General features: G+C 38.8%; 1 protein-coding gene and 1 non-coding gene across 2 annotated transcripts in view; both read right to left on the reverse strand.

Annotated features, from left to right (window-relative positions):
* LOC124168055 overlaps window positions 1–18,340 on the reverse strand; it is a 43,800-nt gene extending 25,460 nt beyond the window's left edge. Inside the window, exons 1-4 of the mRNA XM_046546157.1 lie at window positions 18,147–18,340; window positions 12,962–13,260; window positions 7,128–7,285; window positions 281–395 (exon numbers count right to left, since the gene is read on the reverse strand). Of these exons, the coding sequence (XP_046402113.1) occupies window positions 281–395; window positions 7,128–7,285; window positions 12,962–13,250 (562 nt within the window). The 5' untranslated portion in view covers window positions 13,251–13,260; window positions 18,147–18,340. The remainder of the gene's footprint in view (window positions 1–280; window positions 396–7,127; window positions 7,286–12,961; window positions 13,261–18,146) is intronic.
* On the reverse strand, window positions 16,060–16,131 carry Trnad-guc. Its single transcript has one exon. It is a non-coding gene; the product is annotated as a tRNA-Asp (tRNA).
* Window positions 18,341–18,884: the final 544 nt, after the last annotated feature.

Raw genomic sequence — 18,884 nt, forward strand, 5'->3', positions numbered from 1 at the left:
GGGATAGATACCCCCCCCCAAAGCCTCAGAGAAATGAAAAAAAAATTTATAACAATTGTCTCGTTCTGATATACAGCAACTGCATTTGCTTAAATTTTAAGTGCCAAAATGATGTAAAATATATTTACAGGCAAGTCATTTTTTTTTACTAGCCGAGGTACTAACAACTAAAGCATCTTGATGTTGATGGATATTGGTTGCTGTTTGGGTGTTGATGCTCTCCCCTCTCAATATGCTGAATTGGCACAAGATTATCCAAATAAGTTAAAAAGAGACTTACCAGGGTTCGGTATGACGGCTAGAAGTACATTTGCTGACTCAGCTATGGTGGGTCCATCACCCCCCCCAGAGTTTAAGAGGACTGAAGGGTTGGATGCATTTCCTGTAAAATTACCCTAATAATAGACATTTAACAAGTTGTAATTAATAACAAAAATTGTAAGAATCAAAGTAGGTAATTAAACAAGATGACAAATCCTTTTTCACTGCCTTCAATAATACCAACTCTTGTTAGAGCAGGAAATTAAGATAACTTTAAAAGGAGATAAAGGTTTTGGCTGGTGAGATAACCCCTGTACTCTATAGATGAGTACTTTGAATGTAATATTAATGATATTCGATCATGAAATGTATTTATAATAATAATGATTTTATTTCTGTTGGTTAGCAAGTAACATAGAAATCGTCCAAGGGAAAAAACAAAAGAGATACATAAAGATAATGATACATAGTAGCAAACAGCATTGGTTAAATATCAGAAAATTAAAAAAAAAACACATAAGATCAAATAAGTTCAAGTATAATAACAGTCACACTTTGATACCATGAATTCAGAAACACAATACATATGCTTTTTCTAGAAGTAAATTCTTTACCCGCTTTTTGAACAGCGGCAGAGAGGTAAATTAATATCAGATGGTAATTTGTTATAGATTATTGAGGTTGAATGATGAGGACTATGTATAGAAAGGGAAGTAGAGGCTTGGGATAGGTGGATGTCAGTACTATTTCGTGTGTGGTATGGGTGCACATTATGGTGAGAGGAGAATATCTTGGGGTTTTGTTTGACAAATTAGACACAATTAAGAATATAAAGGGAGGAGTTGTGAGGATGGTAAAGTATTTGTGGGTAGAACGTATTTTTATATGTATGTTTGTATAGAATGCTTGGTATTTGAGGACACTTAATGTGATATAGATCATTTATCAAGGTGAATAATATTATAGAATACGCGCAGGTGAGAGCCGCACATGCGTAAGAGACACACCCCTATTTTGAGCGTCAAAGCTAAAGAAAAAAAAATTTGCAACATTTTTTTAATCCTATCGTGCGGTGTTGGAGACGTATGCCTGGACTTTCGACATTCATCAAAATTTCCTCTTTCAATACTAAAAATTTACGTGGCATTTTTTCAGCTAAATTTACACGCTATGTATGGCACTCGTAGATATGTCGGTAATCACTTGTAGCCTTAACCTTATGATGCTTGCTAGGGATGGTCGGATTGGATACCCCGGATCCAAATATCCACCGATTATGCCCTTCACCTTATACTCCGGATCCAAATTCATCGAAGAAATTGAACCTAAATCCAAAATTTTAAATCAATGCTTTCGTGAATGCAATGTCCCATAAGAGGGAGTATTAAGAGTTCCGATCCTCTCTTGGCATACGCTGTTGCTCTACAATGCTTGTCCTTCTGACAAACATTTTTGTTTAAATGCTCTCATGGGAGTATTGCAATGGAATTGCAGCCGTGGAAAATTTTAAGGCAAAACACGACAGGCACATAGCGTGAAACTTCCCAAGAGATTGAACAACAATCGATGGAATCTCAGGGCCGTAGGATAAAAATCACATTGTAGATTTCACAGAACCACACTGGGTCCAATGCCTTTGACATTGTTTTTCCTTTCCGAGACCCCACAGACCATAAATCACTTGCCTCATAGGAAAATATCAAGTTACATGGGAACAATGGAAACGTGTTTCATCCCTACCCCAACTCACCAACTGACCCTTTTCAGTCTACCCAGTCAGGTTCAATTCTCCCAGTTTCTGGAGGCCAAATGCTAGGTGAGTCACCCACTGAGCTCGAAGAAATCTCGATAGCTTTCAGCAATTGCATGGTTGTAGGACACGCACGAGGTTCAAAAAAGAATGAGACCAAATGCCGTGCATATCTGACAACATTTAAGTTTTTTAAGCTCTAATTTATTAACCCAAAGATTTATAGTCACAACAAGGCTACTAATATTCTACATAGTCCAACCAGGACCATTTCACAAGAAATAAGCGTAGCATGAGCAGTGGCGGCTCGTGAGTCAAATGCTGGGGGGGGCGCACTCCACCGGGGGTCATAGTTTTTTAATATTTCGTGTATTTTATTAAGTTTTTACGGCAATCTAGGAATAAAATTTTGTGATGCCATATGTTCCGTTTATTTCAACAAAAATACCTTGTTTTCCTAATAAAGCTTGATTAATAAATACTAAATGCAGTAGACTCTCGGTCATACGGATCGGCTTAGTCCGGACTCTCAATTATATTAATCAATGATCTTGAAGAATAAAAATATATTTGCTGCGATATTTTGCGAATACAAACGAAAATACGTAACTTTAGGTTTTAGCGCCTAAATTCTTCGTGCGGATATGCCCGCAATACACTTATGTTGTTCATTTTGCAATCATAATGCGTTATTTGTCAAATCTATTCAACATTTGCAAAGATTTAGGTAGCAATGACACTTGTAACACCTGAGGAGGGAGGGGAGTGTCACTGACTTCCACTAGGTAACAAACACTACTAGAATGCGCGCGCAGATGTATTGCAGATCTATTGCAGATGTAAACTTTGATTGCGGTGTACGCGTTGCTTCTTGAATACAGTATGATTGAAAATCAATAATTAAACATTTCTCACACATTTTTAACAAAATCTGAAATACTCACATGCCTTTAGTTATATTGCAGAAGTCCATCCTTCTTTCCTTTTGTCCAGCGAAGTGATCAATTACACGTTCGTTGAAATCAGCGCCGGACAACAATTTCTTTCCGATTGAACATATGGTAAGGGGCACTAGTCTATAAATAAACAAGGGACGACACAAAATGGGCCGACGAAAAATACGACCAAAAAGAACAAGGTGCCTGGACACAGATTTGGGGACAATTTTTCCCTATATTTCCCTATAACAAAAACGAGCACTGTTGCTTAATTCAAAATTGTCTTCTTGAATGTACACACAGCACTAAGAAACTTCTTAATCGGCAATTAAGCACAGTTAACTCCTCAAAAATGATGTCTGAACTCATTTCACTCCGTTCTTTCCGAGAGTCTTGCCGTTACTATAAGGAAGACTCAAGGGAGAAGTCGTGGTCCACTAATGCTGATTCAGCTGAGGGACGAATTTAAGGTCAGCAAAGGCATTCAAGCAGACGTCACGGACCATCTCCTTGAGTCTAAGATTCATATGTGGTAAACACACGAAACGCCAACGGTTCGCACTTGGAATAACCATGTCTTCGAAATCATTGCCATGATATAATAGAATATAAATTCTAGATCGTAAAAGAAGACGACTCTGAACCACAGATAGGAGCTGTAAGGATATCCGCACTGATATGAACTCTTCGAAGCCACTTAAATCAGACCCAAGGGGACATTTTCCGTCAGACAGCTACCGCTCTGCCGCTGAGGAATTAGGTGAACATGAACTAATAGAACAAGGATGGCTAGAAAAATGATGACCCTACACACAAAAGGTGCATTGTACTCGGAACTTCTTGACATTCATTGAATAACTCCATTTAAAGTCACGTTTTACGGGTTAAATCATGTTTAATCCTTCCCTATCATGCACGCACCTATTTCTTAAATTATAAATCAGTGGGGAATGTTAACTGATTTTCCTAATACTGCAGGTATTTTGATAAATTTATCTGAAAAATAGGTACCGCATTTCTAAACATCGGGAAGATATGAATACATTGTTCAGGCCTAAACATTATAATATTAGTTTCCCCAAGGTTCTTGAAATTCGTAATCACAATAGAACTGTGGCAAATACTCGGGAATAGTTTTCCTACATCAATACGGCCTTTAACTGGTTGATTTTATGTATTCCGGAATCCAAACACCAAAAAAACGCAAGCATAATGGGATAATTTATTTTCTGTAGCAATACCTACCAGTAATTAAAAATTAAAATCGTATAACTACACCCAGTACAGTGACCATTCTGATTCCGTACGTCCCTTTTCTGTGGCAGCGCCAAGTAGACGCCAGATTGTACGCCCGCCGGCCTGCGCAGCGATGTCAACTCACACGTCGCTCTGCGCATTTTCGGACGACGTCCCAAGAGTTCCATAAGACACAACGTTAGACGCGTCATAGCACCAGCGGCCCCCACCACTACCACTCTCCATATAACTGCATGGGGATGGATTGGGACGTTCTGGCCAGCGCCCCACGGCTACAAATACGAACTTCTCGCGCTATTTCTTTTCGTGTTTTTCCAACACTTTCGATGTATGTGACTGAAAAAACACTTTGATTAATTAGATATATAATTATAAATTCATGGATATTTTTTTTTTTTTTACTTTTTCAAATATTTGGGAGGGGCGGCGTCCGAGAGTCCTTATGGGCAAGCCGCCACTGAGCATGAGCACATTCAAACAAGATGAGACCAACTGGAAACTTCAGGCAACGTGAACTGCATATATCACATTCATATCATGCTTGCAGCCTCGTTGCTTGAAAGACGGAGGGAGTGCACTCCTTCCCCTCGACCTCTCCCTCAGCACTCTTCACTTATAAGCATTTCCGATTTCTTCTATCCACCATTTAGACCAACAATACACACTCGTTCGAATTATTTAAACGGCATGTTTTGGCACCAACGTAATTTTCAATTGTAATACATAATCCTCATCATAGCGTCTGAAGATGATTTTTGAAAAATCAGATCCTTAGCATAATGGAAATTACTCGGCAAGACAGATGTTAACTATTGTCCAGGTATTGTCCTTCAAAACTATGCATTTCTCTACATTTGATATGCGATTACTATTTGCAGTATAAATGCCGTGGGATACCCACTCGTGGCAGTAAATTTAGTTCGCCCTCCGGAGTGAAAAACCCCACGCGATCTTTTCCATGTTCACCTCTGAGATACCGACGTGACGGTACGATGCTTTCAAGTAAGAAAAGCAAACAGGAGCATTTAAAAAATACGTCACTTAGGGAGAAACTCCCCTGCCTGCCACCTGTTTTTGAACTAGGGTTTCAAATGACTGACTCACCCTGATAACCAAGACCACGCAGTTTCCCTTGGACTTACGACTGGTGAAGGGGAGGTAGACAAGAAGTTTGTGTAAGAGACGCACTACCATTTTCGGCTGTAATTTATAGGTGGTATTATTGGTACTATAAAATGGTATTATTAATTATTAGAGATGGGTGGAAATCGCAAATGCAATAAATGCTATGACTGGGCTTTTATGATATTTTTACGCAAATTTGCCTTTTTGACGGCGAAATTCGTACATTTCTGTGCCGAGCGCAGTTTAAATGCTCCGCTGACACTCACCGCTTAAAGCATGTGAGCGACTGGCCAGCTGCTAGTTGGCTGGGACTCTACGTGGCCGCGAACTACTAGTGGGCGCGGGCTACACCTCCGCCACTATATCTTATCCGCCAATATGTCTTATTCCTTTATTTATTATTGTTCTACAACATAATTATTTAAAATATTCTGTATTTTGTCGCTTAGCTGTGTTTCACTACATTTTATCGTCATCTACCTCTTTATGAAAATAAAAAAATAGACGCTACAAAATGCGATAAACTGTTATTGAAAGTGCGATAAAATAAAAATGAAATTGTGACTTTCATGTATCTCTATTGATTATTATACATACTTCTTTTCACTGCTCTGATTATTCTTTAAGTAATGCACATAGGCATGTTCAGATTCTCATTTCTGAAGGAGCTGTGCTATCTTAGCCCTCCCTCTCATATTTGCCCCTGCTGAGGGGGACTGCCATTAGAAAATCAAAACAATGGCTTGTTCATGATGCAGAGTTTAACCTCATCAGTTTGAAATAAATGCACTTGGTGGGGCCACTTTATATAAATCCCTAACTGTTAGCTGTGGCTATGAAATAAAGTGGAATTGTCAATCATGCATCATGCTAAAACTTTAAAATAAGCCTTAAGAATGAATAAAATAAGAACTTAATAGTATAAAAAATAGCCTGCAGTCATGGGAAATGGATGAGATTTTTGGTTGCTTGACAAATGGTCTTTCAGTGTCAAAAATACACGTCCCCAATGTATTGAAAATGCATGCATTCCCATCCGTCAAGCTGGTGTTAATTGATGGAAGGAAAGTTCCCCATGTCTTACACATTTTTTCCATTGCCAGAACATGTTACTACCCTAATAATTAGGTTTTTTACTCACTTGCATTCACAATGAACACATTACGAGAGTAATTCGCTTAAGTTATCACAGATAGGCAACTGAGATGGTAATCTCAATGTGAGCTAAGATTTACTATCAACAGTTTTTTCAATGTGTTTTTTACTAGCAATTCATGGGAGAGTTATTAAAATAGAGCAATTACCAGTGAAAATGGGGCATAAAGGTGGTTATCATCTTATCAAACATATACTCCATCACCAATACAACTGCCATTAATAAGAGGAAAAAGTCATATAAAAACCATTGGGATTAAGAGTTTAGCAATTGAAACAATCTCACCCTCATGAGGGTGCAAATGCCCAACTTCAACTAATGGTGACAAGTGACAAATAACATGATGAAGAAAGCACAGGAAAGTACAGTAGACCTTCGTTAATACGAACAATGTTATTATGAATTCCTCATTTTAACAAAGTAAATCGTTCGTCCCCTTGAAAAGGCCTATCTAATCTATAGTAAAAGAAAAGTTATTAAGAAATTTTCGTTATTACAAAATTAAGAACCTAAGTACCAGTCCCGGCAGTTTGGGATTTACATAGCGATCTGAAAGCCCAGAGGAATTTTTGCCCATGACAATTAATGTGAACAACTGTATTAGGTCTGAAAATGTCTAAAGAAGAGAAAAGGAGTTTACCTGAATTAAAAATATGACTGGAATGGAGGGTTTCCTAATTATTTTCCAAAGTTGAAAGACATTCAGGTCACTTTCGTCAACAGTCAAGAATTTGGATCCAACTTGAGGCACAATGAAGTAGAAGATGAAACAACTTGCACCATAATCACCTTTAGCAACTGAAAAAATGATTCATGTATTACATTAAAAAAATATATTCAATCAGATGAGCAAGTTCCAAATCATGATAATGAAATGGATCAGTTTGAAAAATGTATGAATTAATTACAAACATAGGAAATATATATGTAGTTAGCCCTGGTAACTCAGCCCCATGCAATACTTAACAAGATCCACACCACTTAATTGCAGATTCCTTCAACTACAGAACATACCATGAACCAATCGTGCTATCAATTTTTGAGGATTCAGGATATTATTAATTTCTTTCAATTGACAAAATGATCTTCCTAACTTTGGGTAAATTTTGAGAGAAATGTGAGATTTTCTCAACTGAGAGCTATTCCAAGCCAAGTTATACCATTTCAAGTTATTGTGAACCAATAGCGATCCTTTCTTTAAGTTTTCAGCTCCACCAAAATACCAAGTTAAGTTGCTGTAATCAAGGCTTAAGACCTGAATGCTTTCTAAAAGCCATTTCAGTCTCATATCGGCTCTAATCAAGAGTGAACACTCCAGCTATTTTGGAAATATTTTCTCGGTGGAAACTGGGATTCTAAGATTCTCATTCCTTGCACTTATTGCCTTTCACTTGTTTCCAAGAGCAACATAAACCAATATATATTTGGCTCAAGGTAGTTGAGTGCAGCCATCGTTGCCGACACACTGAGGCACCTCAAATGAGACCCTCATTTGTGTGGTTCTGGCTTGCTTAAGTCTCACTCCATAACATTGGAGAGGGATTTGAGACGCCCTCCACAATGGAATGGGAATAATCCTGAACCCTCTTAAGCTCAATTTGAAAGTTAAAACTCTACAAACTGGTAAAATGATACATGCATTACATTAAAAAATATTTCAAACAGATGAGCAAGTTCAAAATCATGATATTGAAATGGATCAGTTTGAAAAACATATGAATGAATTGCAAACATTAGAAATATACAGTTAGTCTCAGCAACTCAAAAGCCCCATTCACAAGTTAACAATATCAATCTTACTATGATCCACACCAATTAATTGCAAATTCCGCCAATTATAGCACATACCACAAATCAATCATGCTATCAAGCCCGTGCTGGGCCCTTTTTTTTCTTCTTTTCTTTTCCTTTCTTTTTCTTTATTGGTCAAAGAATTCTTAGGGTGGTGGACAGCCATGGCCAGAGGGTGCCGGCACTATATGCAGGGGTAGGACAACTGGGCGGTCTGGGGGTGTGGAATATAATAAATAAATTATGAAATTTTAATCCTTACCCTCTCAAGATTGAATTGAATTTCCATTCACCCAGGTTCCACTGTAATCAATTAAAACTCATATGCCATAGAGACATATTTATTCTGCGAGCTCTTACAGAAGACTGCGATTGGTGCTTTAGTGAGGTGGAGCTGTAACCATCTCATGGCCACTGTGAGAACTACATCAGCATCTCCCCTTTTTAAACTTGAATTAATTAATTCACTTAGCTGATCCGGAACAAGAATAATTATTAACAATTTACCAAAATAAATACCCATGTCAAAATAATGTATGTAATAGCAAATAATATTAGTTAATAATATGTTCAACAAATTAAATACGCAAAACAATTAAGAAAATACATAATCATATTCAATATCAGGATCAGCTAAGTGAATTAATTAATTCAAATTTAAAAAGGGGAGATGTTGATGTAGTTCCCACTGTGGCCATGAGATGGTATCAGGTCCACCTCACTAAAGCACCTATTTTGCCAGCCACGCATCAGTCTTCTGTAAGAGATCACAGAATAAACGTCTCTATGGCACATGAGTTTTAATTGATTACAGTCGAACCCGGGCAACAACGACAATCTTACAAGATTGAAATATGTTCATTTAAATTAGTATTTTGTTTACTCAAGACGGTGTTAATTATGCTGCTTAATGAGACATAATTGAAATCAAGTTAACTGCTCAAAGCTGGTACATATTTTGACAGTAAAATTTGTCAGTTTCGGAACAGGAGGGCACCAAAGATCTCCAGGCTGGAGGGCGCAGCAGGATACGTCTCGGTGGCCCAGCACGGGCCTATGTGGTATCAATTTTAGAGGATTCGTGATATTATTTATTTCTTCCTCTCCGTCCTCACCATTCACACCTTCAACCACCTCCTACCCTACATTCCAGCCGGAGAGAGTTTTCCAATGACAGTTCAAAAGGAGGGGTGGAGAACCCTGCACCAGAACAGTTTGCAGCCAATTGCTGTCCCCCAAACACACCTCATACCCTTGCCTAGTCATACAACGTTGTCACATGCATATGAAGCAGTGAAACAAGCCTGAGCCACCAAAACAAGCCCTTTCCTCAAATCACCAAAATAAAGAATTCTTCCTTTGGGTCCTGAACGCTTGTCGTCCCTTCTGGTTCCTTTCTTCACGGAACTCTTTTGTTTACATATTACGTGGGCATTTCTATTTCTTACCTGGCAACCTTGCCCCCTACCCCGAACTAGACGAACTAGACCCTTTTAACTGTCATCGGACCACTCTCAGCGGCTGGACTATACCTCTCACACAGGACATCGCCAGGTTCTGTAGCAAATGACAATGCAATCAATTTGTTTTGAAGTAGCAGATGGAACCTACCTTTTTACTCTGGAAAATAAAAGCATCACATCTAGTATTGTCAGGCAAAAGAGACACATACAGCCAAAAGTAATCGCAACAACCTGAAAATAGCACTTCAACAAACGTAGAAAACAGCTGCAGTAAAATCCTCTAATAACACACGTCTTCATGGACAGAGTTCGTATAAGAAACCTCTCGCAAAAAAAACCTGGCGCACTCCTGTGCGAGAGGTAGAATGGGTAATGGTGGAATGGGTGAATGGAGAGGACAAAGCGAAAAAAGCAAAGCAGAGAGAGAGAATAGCAGGGGAACCAAACTACCCAAGTGGCAATCAATATCCCAACAACATCCAGAAAACATTGTCTGCGTTAACATATGAAACCTGTGCAATATCCATGTTAATCCAATTATCATTGCATGGATACCTGTCAAATATCCAAAGGACCCGCAAAACAACGTTGTAGCGATTTCCAACAGTGAACATGGAGGTCCATATTACAACATCTCATAGATATCTCTACAACATCTAATTAGTAGATAATGGGTGTGCTTATTATAATAACCATATATGGTTTTTGGTAATACCCAGACATACAAACAAAACATTTGTGCTCTTCGATTCTATACAGAACATATGTTACCTAAGGATACTGTTTGGAATAATTTTAGCTGCCCCAGTGCCATCTATTGGTTACTCTTGAGGGCCAAAGCAAAGGGAGTTTTCTGTGCGTAAACCCCCGTCAAAATCATGGTAAATCTAAGCGTCCCGGTAGCTCAACTGGTAGAGCAGGCCGGCAACCAGGAGGTTCTGGGTTTGAGTCCCAGTCAGGCCACTTTTTTACCCTCTGATTTCAGGCTTTTTCCATCTACCACAGCACCATTGTCCTTGTCCTTTTTCTAATATATGTTCCTATCCCTTTCTTTCTGTAACTTTGAATATATATATTGTGGGGACACAAAAATATATAGGAACACAAAAACACATATATGGCTCAGGCTGAGGAAGCCTACTACACTACTTCAAAAGCTCCCAGTTTTATTTTCCCATGTGAGTGTTTCTTTTTGTGTCTCTATGTTTAGTGATATTGACTTGAACCATTTATATTACGTGCTACGTGCATCTCATTTTTCCAAAACATTGTGTATATATTGTGACATACTGACCATATGTCCGGTATTTCCTTCGCTGAGTAATGACCCGAGCAGGGGATGATCGCATATGTGTGGATGAGCGTGCGTATGACTGTGTGTGTGTGGATAGATTGTCATGCCCCGGGCATGAGGTATATGTGATTCACGAGTGTTTTGTGTTGGTCAGCACGGACTGATGGTTGCCCCACTCGACGGAGAGGCACAAGTGAAACCCCTCTTACCTATAGAGGCACAAGTGAAACCCCATCCCTTGTGCATCATTCCCCTCCACATGAGTATAAATTCACGGAGAGAGAGAGCCTAAAGGCGAGAAATGCTAGCCCGGTCGACGGGGAGAGAGCGACAGTGGTGACGTGCCTGATGGTCGTCATTTCTGGAGGTGACCAGAGAGTGCTGTTGGAGGATGAGATTGTTCTACGGGGATAGCCAGAAGCGGAGCAAGATTGCAGACGAGCGACAGACGGGACCAACGCCCAGAGGTGGGGAGGAAGACAGCCCTCGATCCCGCGGACACTTGGGTCCAACTTGTCGCATCATTGACGGCTCCTACTGCTCAGGCTCCGACGAAACCGTAAGAACATTGCAGTTAGCGACCCGTCCTCGTGCTTGTTCGCCCAGACCCGAATTACTTCCCAAATTGTGTAGCCAGAATATTGGTTCTCTCTCCCTGTCCCGGTGCGCCGTAGCCATCAACAAACTGTTGACTCATTGTCAGAAATCTGATTCAGTGTGATCACGAAAGCAGCCTAAAGACTTGATTTGGGCATATTGTAAACTCAGTCCACATATTCTATAAATCACGAATTGTTATTTTTGTTTTTTGGAGGGGGGGTAATTGAATCGTATCATATTGTGCATTTTTCGTTCACCTCATCTTCATCAGGGTAATTAATTTTGATAAATGTGTGTGTATGTTATGCAAGTAGAAAATATATTTTTTTTTTGTCTCAAAGTAATCAACAATGGTTCGATCATTCTGCACTCGGGACTGTTGATGCCCTCCCCACCCAATAAAATATGTGGCGTTTCATGTTCCGTCACAATATATATATTTTATTACTCTATGATATCGTCTACTACTTAGGGTCTTTCCCCCTGGGCTTACAAGAGAATTTGTACTCTTCTTAAAATGTCCACATAAATCATACATTCTATCCATTTGATCTTTATCATTCTTCCCCAGATAGCACAAAGTATGAGAGTTAGGTACCCATTCAGGGATGCCAGATTACAAAAAATATTGGGGGGGCCCAAACCAGGGATCTTGCCCCGGAAAATTTTATAAGTAGTGAGTTTTAAGTTTATAAGCATTTTAGATCAATATTAAAACCCTGATAACTCGAACCTCACTATCTGGACGCTCCAAGGAAAATCGACAAGCTTGACACATTTTTTCATCACACCCACTTTGAATTTTGAGGGGGCTCGGGTCCCCTCAGGCCCTATAGAGTCGTCGCCACTGTACCCATTTCTATGGTTTTCTTACGGAAAAACATAATAAGCAGCTTATCGTAAGCTAAGGGACTTATGTAAGGCAAGGATAAGATTTTAGGGAAGAATAGGTAAGGAATGCCATCAAATATCCTCATATTAACATAAGTTGCTTGCAGCGCCAAAGGCGACAGAACAATGTACACACGCATACTACGCTGCTAAGAGCTCTGCGATAGAAAAAAAAGAAAGCTTTGCTTGCCTTGAGAATATTAATGAATCGACAACTACTTACTTGATAATTTTTTACCTGAGTGAGTTGGTCTATAGAAATTCTTCTGCCTCAATTATGCAGAAATAAAATTTGTGAGACATCGGAGAGAGATATGTTTAACATTTTTAAAATATTGATATCTACCTATTTCTGAAGACATGATTTATCCACAAAGTTTATTATGAGCTCATGCACTAAGTTCTGATCAAACTACTTTTATACTGAATACTTACACAACTCTAAGTCACTCACTGTGACTTGTAAACTCTGGTTAAAAATAACAAATTTTTTATAATTTGAAGATACATCTTCATTTGATTGGCTGGCCTCAACTTCATCAATAGGGGAGTCTTCTCCACTGAATATTTTACACCCCAAGTTTTTAAAGAACTTAATCGCAAACACAGCATCCTCAAGATTTTTAGTTGTTGGTTGGGCAGAATGTATTTCATGTAGATAAACAGCAAAATATATTTTTCCACCCATTGGGAATCTGCTCACAGTATTTCCAGGTGCAGCCATGGTAATCCAGCTGAAATTTAGAGTATTTACGTCAATGTTTGAGTCATTTCAATCATTTTAATAATCACTATATACCAAATAACTCGATGTGTGACAAAACAGTTCATAAAACCAGCTACACATGTTCAGACAAAACAACCCAACTGTCAGAACTAATTTCATCAGAAATGATGATTGGTCCTTATATACCATCTATTTCCCAGCCTTCTCAACCTTAGTATTTAGGAATTGTAATGCCTGAATCAATGTGCACGGACTTCTTATTATCAACCAACTTACCCAAGGTAGTCCCCACATTAATGGTATTTCAATATGTACTAACCATATACATATCACACACTGCCATTGCTTATTAAATCTAATATTTCAACCTGGTGGGGGCAGGTCATAAGGTTTATTTGCTGAGAACTTTGTGACACTCAAACATAGTAATCTCAAGCGTGGCAGAATTTCTGTTTCCAGGATCTCCACTTTCATAACATTTAAATTGCATGGGCAGAGCAACTCTTAGAATCATCAGGACTGTATCACATGTTTATGGGAAAAATTAGAGAAAAAAAAGTAAAACAAAATGCCGGGTCAAACAAGTCTGACACATTCTGTTGCTCATTCTTCTTTTAAAACTCTTCTTTTTATAAAGCTCTTTTAAAACAAATATTACAAACTGGGAAGGAAATTGAAACGCCCCTCCAACAGTCATTTTCATGCAAAGTGATTAATTCACGGGAATTTAAATTATACTTGGTACAACATGAATGTTGATTATGGCTGGTAAGTAGTTTAGTTTAGATAATAGATGATTTGTATTGACAAGGGATGTGTATATATATAAACATAGTTTCACACAATCTTCCTCACTGAATGGCTTCCCAAAACATGGCAGCTGTAGGTGACAACCACAGTCTTGAAGATTTACAGAAATGTAGAAATGTTTAAAAGCTAAAAGATGACTTTTGAATGTTATTCAAAAAAGGAAAACTGAAAGATTTTTTCAAGTATGCATGATACAATTGATTTGGATCATTTTAAGTCATAAAAAATATACAATAGAGAGATACATATATAGTAAAATTGACCCTCTTGTTAGAGAAACAAACACTAGCCCTGTCGATACAATCTGATAAAACGTATATGATGTATGGGCCATAAATGCTTTTCAGGTTTAATAGTGAGAAAGAGCAAGGTATAAGCTTGTACACAATCATAGTCGCTACATCACTAGACATAGGCGGATTTAGGGGGGGGGGGCACGTGGCCCCTCAGACGCTTAAAAAATAGACAAGATTTTTAATACAATTACCATTACGTTTGTTTTATTTTGTGTGTTACGGAGCCCCAATCATTTGATTTAATAACTTTCATATCAAAATGAAGAGAATATTTTCTGCATTAATTGCTGTATTTTGTTTCTAATCTCAAATGTGAGAAGACCTGTCAGACACCCCCAGAAAAAATACTTGATCTGCCCCTGTCACTAGAATTATTTTTTTTTTAAATTAATTTGTAGTGATTAGCAGGGCCAGTTCTAGACATTTTCTAGATCTATGCCACGCAAGGTTCACCAAACAGCAAGGTTCAATTTTTCTATGATCCGAAAATACATGATTTTTATGTAGTATAAATTATATATGGGCATTAAAAAATATGCCGGAGCGAACGAACGTGCGTTGACACGTCCGGCGCGCGAAACTATGCTTCCAGGTAACCAGCACTGGCCCGGCGCGGCCCCGTTTTGCAACATGACATTGATAGAAGTTAATGACAATCACAAATATCCATATTTTTATAGGTTATATATCATAGAAAAATTGAAAATGAATTAAGAAGTGTATCTATTAATTTTATTTTTTCTTTCGAGGTAAACTGTAGGACTTGATTGTGTTTAAACATTATCATTATTTTGCAACAAAATATGCGTTCTTAAAATACGTAAAAAGCTATTTTATTAATCTATATTAATGTTTGCAACTAATTGTCGAAGATGAACGTTGTAGACGTAGTGGTTTTCCCTAGGTTGAGTTACAAAGTTCATGAAGTCGACAAAACGGCTAATTTTATGGTGCGCGAAGTCATTTATTACACTCGCATGTCTACATTTTTAAAATTTTCTTGAAGCAAAAAATAAATATGAATTGAGAATAAAATTTCCTTTAAAATGACGTATTATTCATTATTATGGCATGCACTAAAGTCCGGATATAAATTAGCAAAGTACAGCGGAACATCATTTTGACGCCGACAGTAATAGACAGCATTCCTATCTCTACCATTGACTGTCCGGAACTCATCTTTAATTTATATTTCAAAGCTCCATGCAGACCTACTCGCACGCATTTGCTCCTCCATATGTCCATTCCCAGATTGTCACGGACCAAACGTTCCATCCTCTTCCGCCTCTCTTCTCTCATTAATTCTCTTCCAGACCACGTTGTCCCATTCTCTTTTCTTAACCATACTTTTACCAACTGAACTCTTTCCTATCTGAATAAAAATTCTTAATGCCAACTACCGATGCTTTAAACCTATAATTGTTCACTACGCTCGTATAAAAGAAACTGCTTTAAATTGTACTGACCTGTATTTTTATAGCGTGTACACTCTTCTGCACGCTCATGCACGAGCTCCTTATATTTAATTAACTTATACAATATACACTTTAGATTTTTATTTTCAATTTTAATATTTTTTAAATAAAAAGACTTTAACAGCCTATATATTAACAAATTGTATTTATTATACCTAGTCAGCCTGCGTAGTTGGAATATCCATTGTAAAGTTTTTTAAATTGTATAAGATTGAGAAAATAATCCTCCCCGGCGGGGAATCGAACCCCGGTCTCCCGCGTGACAGGCGGGGATACTGACCACTATACTACCGAGGATTTGACACTAAGAAACGAATTTTAAGACGGAAATGTATACCTCGCTGTAGCGATCACGATGACGGGTCGGTGACGCTCACGCGAATTCTATGCTTTTTCCCCATCCCGCAAAAGTGCTTACCGCCGCTAAAGAAGTTTTCACTCAAAAAAAAACAGAGAAAATAAATATTTCCCTCGGCTGATAAGGGAGGCAATGAAAATAGCGAATCATGGAAAGAATTTTGATAGGGGGGACGGCTGACATTTAGCTTCATCATTCAAACGGCTCTTCCAACAATAGAGTTCAAATCAGCATGCACCTTACAAGTAGCCTTATATATAAAGAAGAATAGGGTGGTTTCCTATTATTTTTTTATTGCCTAAATCGAAAGATTATTACTCCTGGAGTATGTATTTCACGCTTTTAGATTTTTAAATGATGATATCTATTTTTCGCGATTAAATGAAAAGTGTAAATTTTCAAGCGCGCGAAAACGCAACGGGTAAGTATGAATGCCGGGAAATCTCCGTGTGACGTCGTTCTGGACCGCTGCCGCCCTGTGAGGTGACCTTGAAGCGAGGCTTAGCGCTGATACGACGCAGGCTGCTAGCGGGTAGCTGCTGAGTATCCTGCTGGCTGGTAGCGCTTGGCTTAAATAAGGATTATTAATACCTTATCAAACGAAGAAAACTTTCCGACCTTAGCCAGTTTTAATAGGTGATTATTAAGAGATGTTTCCCTGAGCTCTGCGCCTCATGCATGCATTGGTAATCTCAGACTATGTATAACTCCTATCTTCTCGTATAGAAACTAGGTCCCTGTGACGTCACGTAGAGTGGCATCGCATGGGCGCCAATCTGGCCCTTTTCAAATGAGGATAAAAATGGACCATTGCCATCCGTCAAAACCGGTATTTCTAAAACGAAATAATTTGTATATTATGAATACACTAATGGTGGGTAACGAATCGCAATCAATGCCTTTCGTTTTCTTTGATGAAGGAAACTACCCTATTGCAGCTCTGCAGATTATTTGGACGCGTAGACGGGAGCTGGAACGCGCCCGAAACTGTCGTCCGCCGAAAATGAGTCGACGCGGAATTAACCCAAAAACCAATCATCAATTTAATCACCGCGGAAGCATTCGTGACAACTTTAATATTATTTCTTAAACCCAGCAAAAACGATCTATGTAAATAATATCATAATTGTAAATCTGTTAGCACATTTAGTCCTCACTACCCGGTGAAAATAAAAGGTTATATTTCGTTCGTATTGTAATAGTTATTGTAAGGGACCAATAAATGTTAAAATGTCTACCAAAAAAACTGAACTGTTGTATCGTAAACCTAACGTGTAAGCCATAGTTTTCATAATTCTAAATCCATAAATTTAGTCCTCACTACCGGATGAAAATTAATGGATATATTTCGTTAATATTATAATAGTTATTTTACGTAACCAATAAATGTTAAAATCGTTGCTAACGGCTTTCGGGAGCAGCTGCGTGTTGCGCTTTGTCGTGCAAGCTTTCGCTTCCATTGAAATTGAGAAATGCCCCTGGAATGTCAACGGAATTGACGGCGTTAAACTCAGCCAGACCTGGAAAATATTCTTCCGTTAAAGAAAACGGCGACCATGTTTCCAACGAGGTCGCCGTTATCTTTTCACCACCGGCCATCACCGGCCACGAAAAAGAGCCCGCTCGCCGCTCAAGGACAGGGCTGAGAGCTCTGCTGACGTCAGACCCGCCCTCCTCCCCCACCACTCCGGTGGATGGGGGAGGTTGGACGAGCATATTAATTGACAACAAATTCCGAATTTTCATTCATCGCCGGATGATGCGCCCTGTAACGGACGCGAAAGCTTGCACGACAAAGCGCAACACGCAGCTGCTCCCGAAAGCCGTTAGCAACGATCCCTCCCGCAGCAAAAACCTACGTTCCAAAATGTTAAAATATTCGCCAAAAAACTGTTGTTTCATAAACCTAGCGTAAGCGATACGAATAAATGCTAAAACGTGAGTAGAATCTTACCTTGGTGTTGCCCAGCTTACTCTCTGCCGCCGAAAGTTCAACAAATAGCTGCACACCCTTCCTTCGTTCAAGAGTCGCGAATATTGCGCTGGAAAGGATTTTATCACTTCCGTTCCCGCGCGAAATCCTTGACCATGTTTGTTCTCCCTCGATAGCAGCAGTCCGTACGAGAAGTGAGGCGGGGCAGAGAGGCTGCGCGTGTATATATCCCGACGTAAACACGTGATCACCCTTCCCTCCCTTTCCTGCTTGGCGGTTTTTTAGCGACTGGTTTTCATTTCAGCCAAAAGAGGGCACATAGCGTTCGTAAAATTTTCTGTGGGCGCACCATTTTCACTTTCCCATACCCCTAGAAAAATACCTCCTTCATTCGTGCATACTTACAGGGTGTGATTTTCGTAAAGGGTACAGATTGTGTCATTTTTTTAGCAGAGTCAGAATGCCATTTTTTCCTCGAGGAATAAGAGATTATAACGGCAGCGTTAGAACTAGATTAAATAAATTAGATGACTTGTAGAGTAGCCTACCAACTTATGTATCCCTTTAATACATGTTTCTGAATTTTCATATCATTTCTAACAGCATGTTTAGTGTGTTCTAGCTTTATTGGCAGATTACCTTAATGAGTAGTTCGTAAGTTTCGCCTTTGCAAGAATGTTGTAGTAAATTTTTTAAGTATGAGTAAGGTTTTTTTGGATCGTGTGGTGTGCATGTCGGAATCGAATTGTATGCTGCATG

The sequence above is a fragment of the Ischnura elegans genome, chromosome 11, assembly GCF_921293095.1.
Source record: "Ischnura elegans chromosome 11, ioIscEleg1.1, whole genome shotgun sequence".
NCBI classification, from domain to species: Eukaryota; Metazoa; Arthropoda; class Insecta; order Odonata; family Coenagrionidae; genus Ischnura; species Ischnura elegans.